The 12,497-nt window shown below is 39.2% G+C and overlaps 1 protein-coding gene across 1 annotated transcript in view; it reads left to right on the plus strand.

The window, feature by feature from the left end:
* The window catches only part of DNAJC11 (DnaJ heat shock protein family (Hsp40) member C11), a 69,858-nt gene that overhangs the window by 14,558 nt on the left and 42,803 nt on the right, over positions 1-12,497 (plus strand). The window contains 1 exon segment of the mRNA XM_037828635.1: positions 11,758-11,887. Coding sequence (XP_037684563.1) covers positions 11,758-11,887 — 130 coding nt within the window.

Genomic DNA, 12,497 nt, shown 5'->3' on the forward strand with positions numbered 1-12,497 from the left:
CTTATTTTTGCTCTATGTCCTTTGATTTTCCTTATAAATTTTAGAATTTGATGGTATTATGTTGACTCTATAGGTCATTTTGGGGAGAATTTTTATCTTAATAATATTGAATCTTCTGATGCATGAACATAGTTTATTTCTCCATGATTTTAGGTCTTTCATTTCCATCAGCCATGTTTTGTAATTTTCAGTGTAGAGATCTTGCACATACTTTTTAAATTCATCCCTGAGTAGTTCATGTTTATTAATGATACTCTAAATGGTATACATTTTTAGAATTTCGATTTCCAATTGTTCATTGCTAGTATATAGAAATAAGTTGATTTTTGTATATTGACCTTATATATTGTGACCTTGCTAAACTTGCTTAGTTCTGTAGCTTTTGGGGAGATTCTGTATGGTTTTCTACATAGATGATGTCTGGAAGTAAAGACAGTTTTACTTTTTCCTTCTCAATCTATATGCCTTTTCTTTCTTTTTCATGCCTTATTGCAGAAAGTTCATTTTGTCTCATAAAACATCTAATCTAAGACTATAAGACTACTGAACTTTACAGTCAGGTCACAGGGGGCTCGCACCATGAATTTATGACATACAAAGATTTAATTTATAACAGATATACTTTCTAGTGAAAATATAACCAGATGATTGAGATGATGAAACTTTTCAGACTTAAAGCATGATACAGCTCTTAATTTTATTATAGAATTTTAGAAATAAGTACACAACTTTAGGTGTTATTTGTAACGGTATCCCATTTTGAAATGATAGTATTTTTATGATAGTGGAAGAGGTTATCATTTATGAACTAACAAATCAGCGACCTTAGCTATTCAGTTACGATGAAAGGCCCAATTTAACCTTTTATTGAATGTGATATTTATTAAAAATGAGGCCTCTTATTTCCATTACTTAATCAATAGCACATTAAGCTATTTATCAGTATGATTAATAGAAGGTCTTGTAAAACTAGGATTCTGCTCCCTTGCCATCCAGCTTAATAATCAGGGGATAGCAGTCTAAACTAAAGTCAGTCAAATCTATCTAATCCTGCAGAAAGAAAATAATTTATAATGGCAATTTAGTAAAGAACAAGCCCTTTTTAAATTATCAGGTAAAGTAAAGCTACCTGGAGAAGATAAATTTCATTTGCCTATGAAATTCTATTATTATTTGTTTCATTAGTACTTATTTATTTAAAACAATACGTTTTGGTTTAGGTGGTGTTTCATAAGTGTGGCTAGAAATGATCGCCATCATTTACCATGGCAGGAAAAAGGAGCCTCTCTGGTAGGAGAAAAAAGGACAAGCTCCAGAACTGTGAATATTGAGGCCCATCTTTTCCGGAGAGTCTTGTATTTTTATTGACATAGTCGATACATGCAGAAAAGTGCGTAAGTATACAGCTCAATGAATTTTCACACACTGAAAAAAAAGAAAAAGCACAGGCCACTTCGTGAATACTGGTGCGTCCCTTGCACCAGGGTGACGTACTCTCTCGGAATTGCTCCAGTTTTAGTTTCTGTGCTGCCAAGGGGATGTCACCATTGAATTTTTTTTTTTTTTTTTAATCATCATTTTATTGAGATATATTCACATACCACGCAGTCATACAAAACAAATTGTACTTTCGATTGTTTACAGTACCATTACATAGTTGTACATTCATCACCTAAATCAATCCCTGACACCTTCATTAGCACACACACAAAAATAACAAGAATAATAATTAGAGTGAAAAAGAGCAATTGAAGTAAAAAAGAACACTAGGTACCTTTGTCTGTTTGTTTGCTTCCCCTACTTTTCTACACATCGATCCATAAACTAGACAAAGTGGAGTTTGGTCCTTATGGCATTCCCAATCCCACTGTCACCCCTCATAAGCTACATTTTTATACAACTGTCTTCGAGATTCATGGGTTCTGGGTTGTAGTTTAATAGTTTCAGGTATCCACCACCAGCTACCCCAATTCTTTAGAACCTAAAAAAGGTTGTCTAAAGTGTGCGTAAGAGTGCCCACCAGAGTGATCTCTCGGCTCGTTTTGGAATCTCTCTGCCACTGAAGCTTATTTCATTTCCTTTCACATCCCCCTTTTGGTCAAGAAGATGTTCTCCATCCCACGATGCCGGGTCTACATTCCTCCCCGGGAGTCATATTCCACGTTGCCAGGGAGATTCACTTCCCTGGGTGTCTGATCCCACGTAGGGGGGAGGGCAGTGATTTCACCTTTCAAGTTGGCTTAGCCAGAGAGAGAGGGCCACATCTGAGCAACAAAGAGGCATTCAGGAGGAGACTCTTAGGCACAAATACAGGGAGGCCTAGCCTCTCCTTTGCAGCAACCGTCTTCCCAAGGATAAAACTTATGGTAGAGGGCTCAACCCATCAAACCACCAGTCCCCTATGTCTGTGGTCATGTTAGCAACCATGGAGGTGGGGTAGGCAAATACCCCTGCATTCTCCACAGGCTCCTCAAGGGGGCACTACATCTTTTTTTTTTTTTCCTTGTTTGTCTTTTTTCTTTTTTTTAACTTTCCCTTCTTTTTTCAAATCAACTGTATGAAAAAAAAAGTTAAAAAGAAAACAAACATACAATAAAAGAACATTTCAAAGAGACCATAGCAAGGGAGTAAGAAAAAGACAACTAACCTAAGATAACTGCTTAACTTCCAACATGTTCCTACTTTACCCCAAGAAAGTTACATACTATAGCAACATTTCAGTGAACTTGTTCCTACTACATCCATCAGAAATTAACAGACCATAGTCATTTCTGGGCATCCCCAGAACGTTAAATAGCTTATCTGTTCTTCTTGGATTATTGTTCCCCCTTCCTTAATTGCTCTCTACTGCTAGTTCCCCTACATTCTACATTATAAACCATTTGTTTTACATTTTTCAAAGTTCACATAAGTGGTAGCATATAATATTTCTCTTTTTGTGCCTGGCTTATTTCGCTCAGCATTATGTCTTCAAGGTTCATCCATGTTGTCATATGTTTCACCAGATCGTTCCTTCTTACTGCCGCGTAGTATTCCATCGTGTGTATATACCACATTTTATTTATCCACTCATCTGTTGAAGGACATTTGGGTTGTTTCCATCTCTTGGCAATTGTGAATAATGCTGCTATGAACATTGGCGTGCAGATATCTGTTCGTGTCACTGCTTTCCGATCTTCCGGGTATATCCCGAGAAGTGCAATCGCTGGATCGAATGGTAGCTCTATCTCTAGTTTTCTAAGGAACTGCCAGACTGACTTCCAGAGTGGCTGAACCATTATACAGTCCCACCAACAATGAATAAGAGTTCCAATTTCTCCACATCCCCTCCAGCATTTGTAGTTTCCTGTTTGTTTAATGGCAGCCATTCTAACCGGTGTTAGATGGTATCTCATTGTGGTCTTAATTTGCATCTCTCTAATAGCTAGTGAAGCTGAACATTTTTTCATGTGTTTCTTGGCCATTTGTATTTCCTCTTCAGAGAACTGTCTTTTCATATCTTTTGCCCATTTTATAATTGGGCTGTCTGTACTATTGTCATTGAGTTGTAGGATTTCTTTGTATATGCAAGATATCAGTCTTTTGTCAGATACATGGTTTCCAAAAATTTTTTCCCATTGAGTTGGCTGCCTCTTTACCTTTTTGAGAAATTCCTTTGAGGTGCAGAAACTTCTAAGCTTGAGGAGTTCCCATTTATCTATTTTCTCTTTTGTTGCTTGTGCTTTGGGTGTAAAGTCTAGGAAGTGGCCTCCTAATACAAGGTCTTGAAGATGTTTTCCTACATTATCTTCTAGGAGTTTTATGGTACTTTCTTTTATATTGAGATCTTTGGTCCATTTTGAGTTAATTTTTGTGTAGGGGGTGAGGTAGGGGTCCTCTTTCATTCTTTTGGATATGGATATCCAACTCTCCCAGCCCCATTTGTTGAAAAGACCATTATGGCTCAGTTCGGTGACTTTGGGGGCCTTATCAAAGATCAGTCGACCATAGATCTGAGGGTCTATCTCTGAATTCTCAATTCGATTCCATTGATCTATATGTCTATCTTTGTGCCAGTACCATGCTGTTTTGGCAACTGTGGCTTTGTAATAAGCTTCAAAGTCAGGGAGTGTAAGTCCTCCCACTTCGTTTTTCTTTTTTAGAGTGTCTTTAGCAATTCGGGGCATCTTCCCTTTCCAAATAAATTTGATAACTAGCTTTTCCAAGTCTGCAAAGTAGGTTGTTGGAATTTTGATTGGGATTGCATTGAATCTGTAGATGAGTTTGGGTAGAATTGACATCTTAATGACATTTAGCCTTCCTATCCATGAACATGGAATATTTTTCCATCTTTTAAGGTCCCCTTCTATTTCTTTTAGTAGAGTTATGTAGTTTTCTTTGTATAGGTCTTTTACATCTTTGGTTAAGTTTATTCCTAGGTACTTGATTTTTTTAGTTGCTATTGAAAATGGTATCTTTTTCTTGAGTGTCTCTTCAGTTTGTTCATTTCTAGCATATAGAAACATTACTGACTTATGTGCATTAATCTTGTATCCCGCTACTTTGCTAAATTTGTTTATTAGCTCTAGTAGGTGTATCGTTGATTTCTCAGGGTTTTCTAGATATAAGATCATATCATCTGCAAACAATGACAGTTTTACTTCTTCTTTTCCAATTTGGATGCCTTTTATTTCTTTGTCTTGCCGGATTGCCCTGGCTAGCACTTCCAGCACAATGTTGAATAACAGTGGTGACAGCGGGCATCCTTGTCTTGTTCCTGATCTTAGAGGGAAGGCTTTCAGTCTCTCACCATTGAGTACTATGCTGGCTGTGGGTTTTTCATATATGCTCTTTATCATGTTGAGGAAGTTTCCTTCAATTCCTACCTTTTGAAGTGTTTTTATCAAAAACGGATGTTGGATTTTGTCAAATGCTTTTTCAGCATCTATTGAGATGATCAATTGATTTTTCCCTTTCGAGTTTTTAATGTGTTGTAATACATTGATTGTTTTTCTTATGTTGAACCATCCTTGCATGCCTGGAATGAACCCCACTTGGTCATGGTGTATGATTTTTTTAATGTGTCTTTGGATTCGATTTGCAAGTATTTTGTTGAGGATTTTTGCATCTATATTCATTAGGGAGATTGGCCGGTAGTTTTCCTTTTTTGTAGCATCTTTGCCTGGTTTTGGTATTAGATTGATGTTAGCTTCATAAAATGAGTTAGGTAGTGTTCCATTTTTTTCAATGTTTTGAAAGAGTTTGAGTAAGATTGGTGTCAGTTCTTTCTGGAAAGTTTGGTAGAATTCCCCTGTGAAGCCATCTGGCCCTGGGCATTTATTTGTGGGAAGATTTTTGATGACTGATTGGATCTCTTTGCTTGTGATGGGTTGGTTGAGGTCTTCTATTTCTTCTCTGGTCAGTCTAGGTTGTTCATATGTTTCCAGGAAATTGTCCATTTCTTCTACATTATCCAGTTTGTTGCCATACAGTTGTTCATAATATCCTCTTATAATTTTTTTAATTTCTTCAGGATCTGCAGTTATGTCACCTTTTTCATTCATTATTTTGTTTATATGGGTCTTCTCTCTTTTTGATTTTGTCAGTCTAGCTAGGGGCTTGTCAATCTTGTTGATCTTCTCAAAGAACCAACTTTTGGTGATATTTATCCTTTCTATTGTTTTTTTGTTCTCTATGTCATTTATTTCTGCTTTAATCCTTGTTATTTCTTTTCTTGTACTTGGTTTAGGATTGGTTTGCTGTTCATTTTCTAGCTTCTTCAGTTGATCCATTAGTTCTTTGATTTTGGCTCTTTCTTCCTTTTTAATATATGCGTTTAGTGCTATAAATTTCCCCCTTAGCACTGCTTTTGCTGCATCCCATAGGTTTTGGTATGTTGTGTTCTCATTTTCATTTGTCTCTATATATTTAGCAATTTCTCTTGCTATTTCTTCTTTAACCCACTGATTGTTTAGGAGTGTGTTGTTTAACCTCCAGGTATTTGTGAATTTTCTAAGTCTCTGATGGTTATTGACTTCTAATTGTATTCCATTGTGGTCAGAGAATGTGCTTTGAATAATTTCAATCTTTTTAAATTTATTGAGGCTTGTTTTATGTCCCAGCATATGATCTATTCTGGAGAAAGTTCCGTGAGCACTAGAAAAGTGTGTGTATCCTGGTGATTTGGGATGTAATGTCCTGTAGATGTCTGTTAAATCTAATTCATTTATCAGATTGTTTAGGTTTTCAATTTCCTTATTGGTCTTCTGTCTGGTTGATCTATCTATAGGAGAGAGTGATGTGTTGAAGTCTCCCACAATTATTGTGGAAACATCAATTGCTTCCTTTAGTTTTGCCAATGTTTCTCTCATGTATTTTGTGGCACCTTGATTGGGTGCATAGACATTTACGATTGTTATTTCTTCTTGCTGAATTGCCCCTTTTATTAGTATGTAGTGGCCTTCTTTGTCTCTCAAAACATCCCTGCATTTGAAGTCTATTTTATCTGAGATTAATATTGCTACACCTGCTTTCTTTTGGCTGTAGCTTGCATGAAATATTTTTTTCCATCCTTTCACTTTCAATTTCTTTGTGTCCCTGTGTCTAAGATGAGTCTCTTGTATGCAACATATTGATGGTTCATTTTTTTTGATCCATTCTGCGAATCTATATCTTTTAATTGGGGAGTTTAATCCATTTACATTCAACGTTAAAACCGTGAAGGCATTTCTTGAATCGGCCATCTTATCCTTTGGATTATGTTTGCCATATTTTTCCCTCTCTCTATTAATATCCTTTATTGTACCCATACCGAATCTCTTTAGTACTGAACCTTTCTCCAAGTCTCTCTGTCCTGTCTTTGTTTCTCTGTCTGTAGGGCTCCCTTTAGTATCTCCAGTAGGGCAGGTCTCTTGTTAGCAAATTCTCTCAGCATTTCTTTGTCTGTGAAAAATTTAAGCTCTCCCTCAAATTTGAAGGAGAGCTTTGCTGGATAAAGTATTCTTGGCTGGAAATTCCTCTCACTCAGAATTTTAAATATATCGTGCCACTGCCTTCTCGCCTCCATGGTGGCTGCTGAGTAGTCACTACTTAGTCTTATGCTGTTTCCTTTGTATGTGGTGAATTGCTTTTCTCTTGCTGCTTTCAGAACTTGCTCCTTCTCTTCTATGTTTGACAGTGTGATCAGTATATGTCTCGGAGTGGGTTTTTTTTGGATTTATTCTATTTGGAGTTTGCTGGGCATTTATGATTTGTGTATTTATGTTGTTTAGAAGATTTGGGAAGTTTTCCCCAACAATTTCTTTGAATACTCTTCCTAGACCTTTACCCTTTTCTTCCCCTTCTGGGACACCAATGAGTCTTATATTCGGACGTTTCATATTATCTATCATATCCCTGAGGTCCATTTCGAGTTTTTCAATTTTTTTCCCCATTCTTTCTTTTATGCTTTCATTTTCCATTCTGTCATCTTCCAGGTCACTGATTCGTTGTTCAACTTCCTCTAGTCTTGTACTATGAGTGTCCAGAATCTTTTTAATTTGGTCAACAGTTTCTTTAATTTCCATAAGATCATCCATTTTTTTATTTAGTCTTGCAATGTCTTCTTTATGCTCTTCTAGGGTCTTCTTGATTTCCTTCATATCCCGTACTAGGGTCTCATTGTTCATCTTTAGTTCTTTGAGTAGCTGCTCTAGGTGTGTCTCTTCTGGTCTTTTGATTTGGGTGCTTGGGCTTGGGTTATCCATATCGTCTGGTTTTTTCATATGCTTTATAATTTTCTGTTGTTTTTGGCCTCGTGGCATTTGCTGACCTTGATAGGGTTCTTTTAGGGTTTGTAGACCAGTTGAAGTCCTTATCTCTAATTTATCAGATCTACAGCTTCATGGAGTACACTTTCTCTAACTAACCAGCAGGTGGCGTCCACGAGCCACCTGTTCTCCACAAGCCAGATCTCCCCTGCTTAGCCTTTTTGGTGAGTGGGGGAGTGAGTCTTGTGGGGCCCAATTGGTGTCCCAAGCTTGCGTGTGTAGTTGGTGTTGCCTGCCCTGTATGTGGGGCGTGTTTCTGGGCAGTCGGGGAGGGGGGGTGGCCCTAACAATCAAATCTCCCTGATGATCCTAGAGTTTTAAAGCTACTGCAATAGTCTAATCCTTCAGTTCAGTCCTGCCACAGTTTGTCTCTGCCACTGACCCACAAGTCTTTGGTATTGGCGTATGGCTCCTGAGACTTGCAAGTGGGCCCCTCTTCCAGGCTGTGCACCCCGGGTCCTCTGTTGAGGGATGACTGTGCTATGTCACAGGTGAGTGCCGTCCCCCCAGGGCAGTTCTGGGCTGCTGGGCTGTGTTGGGAGGCTCCCAGTCTGCTCAAATGATGGCTGAATGGGGCTCTGTTAATTCACACTGCTCCCCCTTCCCAGCTCTGGGACATTCAGCTGAGGTTGCAGGGAAGGCTAATGTCCACGCCCAGTTTTGTGGTGTGTGCCTGTTATTTGAAGCACTTCCGTCACACTGGGTTGTCTGGGGCAGCTCTGGGCTATGGGGCTGGCGATGGGCAGGAGTGTTTCCTGTCCACCAGGATGGTGGCTGTGAGCGGACACCCCCCTTTTCTTGGGAAGTTGTGTTGTTTAGTGAATTTTCTCAGCCACTGGATTATTGCCTTTTGTCTCAGAGCTCTCTTAGTTCTGCTCTTGACTTGAGGTGCCCAAATTTCAATTCTTTGAAGCTTTCTGTATTGAGCTTCTTAGAGTAATTGTTTTAGAAAAAGCAAAAAGGATTTAAAAAAAAAAAAAACGGCCCTCCTCAGAGATCTAATGGGTTATTGAAATGCTAATAGACAAAGCAACCAGGGCCATTAAGGAAAGGTGCCCAGGGCAGAGAGATCAGCCTTGCTTCGGGATTTGCATATGCGCCTCAAGGCCTGATCTCCGCCCTTCCCCTTTCTGTGTTCACCAGAACTCCAAAAATCCTCTGCTTTTATTTTGGAGTTTTTCGTGTTGTTTTTTTTCTATGCCTGTCTCCTCTCTGCTGGGCTGGCTGCTCTCAGAGTCTCTGGTGTCTGGCCTCAGTCTATCTATGGTTGGAGTTTGAATCAGTAGAATGAGTTTCCGATAAGAGCAGCCACTGCAATTCTCCCTTCTCCTTCCTGGAGCTGACAGCCCCTCCTCCCCCGGGACTGAGCCTGGCAGGGAGGGGCGCGGGTCCCCTGGCCGCAAAAACTTACAGATTTCGCTGATCTCAGCAGTTCCACGTTTTCATGAGTGTTGTATGTAGTATGCCCAAAGACAGATTGCTCTGTGGTGTCCAGTCCACGCAGTTCCTGGCTTTTTTCCTACTTTCCTGGAGGAGTAACTAAAACATACAGCTCACCCGTCTGCCATCTTGCCCCGCCTCCACCATTGAATTTTTATAGTAGTGTTCACTGGAGTGATTCGAGTCCTGCTACGTGCAAGGCATCGTTTAAGCACTTAGGTGTTAACCTCGCTTAATCCTCATGATAGCTCTTGTGAGGTGGGTGCTGTTCTTCACATTTTTCAGATGAGGAAACAAAAAGTTTTAGAAGAGCCACAGTGTCTAAGTCTTTGCTATGTATTGGGCACTGTAGGAAGCACTGTCTGGTTCTTTCCTTGTTTCCTTCTCACGTCATCCCTGAAAGGTTTGATCATCCCCTTTTACAGATGGAAATGCTGAAGCTCAGAAAGCCAACCTGCCAAAGTCACAAAGCTTTAAGTGACAGATCTGCTATCTAAACACAGTCCATTGGACTCTAGAGCCTGTGTTCTTAACCACCAAAACTGAAGTTTGCTGTGTTACCACCAAGTAAATAACTTAGATAACCAGATGGAGAAAAGGGAAGAAGGCATTGGACTAAAAATGTTCGATAATGTAATTCCCAAAGGCTACACCAAAAATGAGATAGAAGAAAGAGATTAGAGCTAGAATGGAGCAGAAATCCACCTAATTCTTGGAGGCAAGAAGATAATCAGCAGGATCCTTGCCCCTTTTCCAATGAAGTAGTTACTACTTTCCAGGAGCTCCTGATTTAAAACAGCATTACATGCAGGTGTGCTTTTGGCTGCACAAAAAGCAGCCATAGTCTCTGTAACCTGGTTTAAATGAAAAATGTGGCTTCAGGTCTAGCCATTTCCCTTCCAAATAACAGAATTATGCAAAGTTAGAGCTGGAAAGGCCTTTCCAGGTTGTCCACCATAACCACCTACTCAGACCAAAAAACTGGCCTGGGCAGGGCAGTGAAGGGCTGGACCTGAGCATGTGGCGCAGTTGGGGCATCCACTAGGGCCTGTCCTCCCCGCTCGTGACCCACATGTCCTCTGCATGTCTTCCCAGTCACGTTTACTATCTTCCTCGTCATTCTTCAGAATTCCTTATTTAAAAACATCTGATTAACTTGCCTACATCTCCTGGTTTTTCGGCATCTGAATAACTTAGTCTCATATAAAATATTTAAATTTCATGCCAACAATTATTACTAAAGTACAATAAAGTTTACTTTATTTCCTTGATGAAAAGCTCATTAGTCCTGGAATTGGAAGATATTTTTAAATGGTGGAAATTCTATGCTTTGGAGTTTTCCCTTGTAGCTTTTGTCCCATGATTACATCTATTTCTGTGACCTCTTTCCTTGGGGATCCTTGTTCCAGGCCCTGGTCCAAGGGGACAGTCAGTCCTCTCCACCCTCACTTGGGTTCCATTCCCCTGCCCAGATGGCCAGTTTTTTGGGCTCCTCTGGCATGTTTTCAATGACCCAGAAATATGCTTCTCTTGTCAGAGTGGTGGGGTTGCTTCCCAAAATAAAAATACTCCTTCCTTAACAAATCATCCAGGTAGTGCTACCAGCTCAACGACACCTCTGATAAGCCAACATGGTGTCTGAGACTAATACTAAAATCAGAAGCAGGACTTCTCAGAAACCAACACGAAGGGCCAGCCAAATACTGTCCAGTTTTCTTAGGGCCTCTAAGGAAATCGTGTCTGAGAACTTCTTGATAGCTGTAAGGCAGGCTAGGTAGAGTGTGGGTTTTTATCAGTGGTCTTCATTCTTCCCTTCTGGGTGGTTACAGCCCACTCAGAGCCCATTTTGCCCTGTGTTATCAGTTCTGATAGTATGATGTATTTCCCTCCCTTCAAATTGACTGCTTTTGTGAACCAAAGAGTTGTATGTGTTGCAGAGGGAATTTTTGTTTTTATATAGGTTAGAAAAGCATTCTTGCCTGCTTTATGTGCTACCATTTAGAATTAGAGGATGAATTAGAGGGTATGTGTTGGTTTTGCAATTTTATTTGACTTTGATATTTAAAGGTTAATATTCATTGAGTTTCCTTTGTCAAAAACTGAATAAATAGCTGGCATTTCTGTCTGACAGTATATAGCTTTTTTCTTTCTGAGTAAATTCTATGATGAGAGTCCTTCGGTGTGATTGACTTCAGATACCTGAGGCTAAAGAATAAGCCGATTTCAGTGGTGTTTTTAGTTTCAGCTTAGAGCACATTGAACCAGTATAGAGACCCAAGCTTTCATTCCATCTAATAGCAGCATTTCCCATCAAAACATGGTCACTATTGATGTACATAATTGATCACTTCATTAACTGTGGAAAAAAGAAGCCTTATTGAGGTAATAAAGCATAACTTCATTATATCCTGTATTTAGAGAGTAAGCATGTTGGAATGTAGCCGACAGGTTCCCATTTCAAGGCTGATTCTGATAATGATAATGTGTAAGTAGCATTGATTGTTCGCTAATTGAATTTTTCTTTCTGTAGGCCTCTTCTGAAGAGCTAAAAGCTGCCTACCGGAGACTATGTATGCTTTATCATCCCGACAAGCACAGAGATCCAGAGCTCAAATCACAAGCGGAACGACTGTTTAACCTTGTTCACCAGGCTTATGAAGGTCAGTGGAGCGCTCGGCTTTGTAGAATTACCCTGGTAGCAGATCCTCGATTTTTAAGACACTTGATTTGTAGAGTGTAGATAAAAGAGAGTCCTTGGAGGTAAATAGAAGAGGTGGTTAGTTTTGTACTCCTTACTGTCAGGGCCTTTTGAAAGAGTAGTATTTTGCTTTGGAAATCAATATATGTCCAGCAAGTAGAAAATGAGAGTAGAGAGTAGAGGCAAAGTAAGAGACCAGATTCTGAATTGCAGGGGAATACTCAAGTTTAAATCATTTGCTCATTTTCTTCTAAAGGGAACCCTTTGAGGTAAAAGGCTGATCATTACAAGAAAGGTTTTGTTGTTGTTCTCTTTTGTGAGCGGATGCAAGAACCTTTTTTCATCAGAGAGTGACTTTATTGGTTGTGTAGCAGTAAAGAAGAGAGTCTAACAAAAGAAGGAAAATGATATTAAGATTAATAGGAAATAGTCTCAAGAATTCTGATTTTTATATTTACATCTGATGTATATCAGAAAGAAAATTTTGTGATTTTATTTTATGAAATAGTGAGGTCACACATAGAATATGTCCCAAATAAAATGAGTTGGTCATTCCAGGGCCATTTGTCCCT

This window comes from Choloepus didactylus, chromosome 2 (assembly GCF_015220235.1).
Source record: "Choloepus didactylus isolate mChoDid1 chromosome 2, mChoDid1.pri, whole genome shotgun sequence".
NCBI lineage: Eukaryota > Metazoa > Chordata > Mammalia > Pilosa > Megalonychidae > Choloepus > Choloepus didactylus.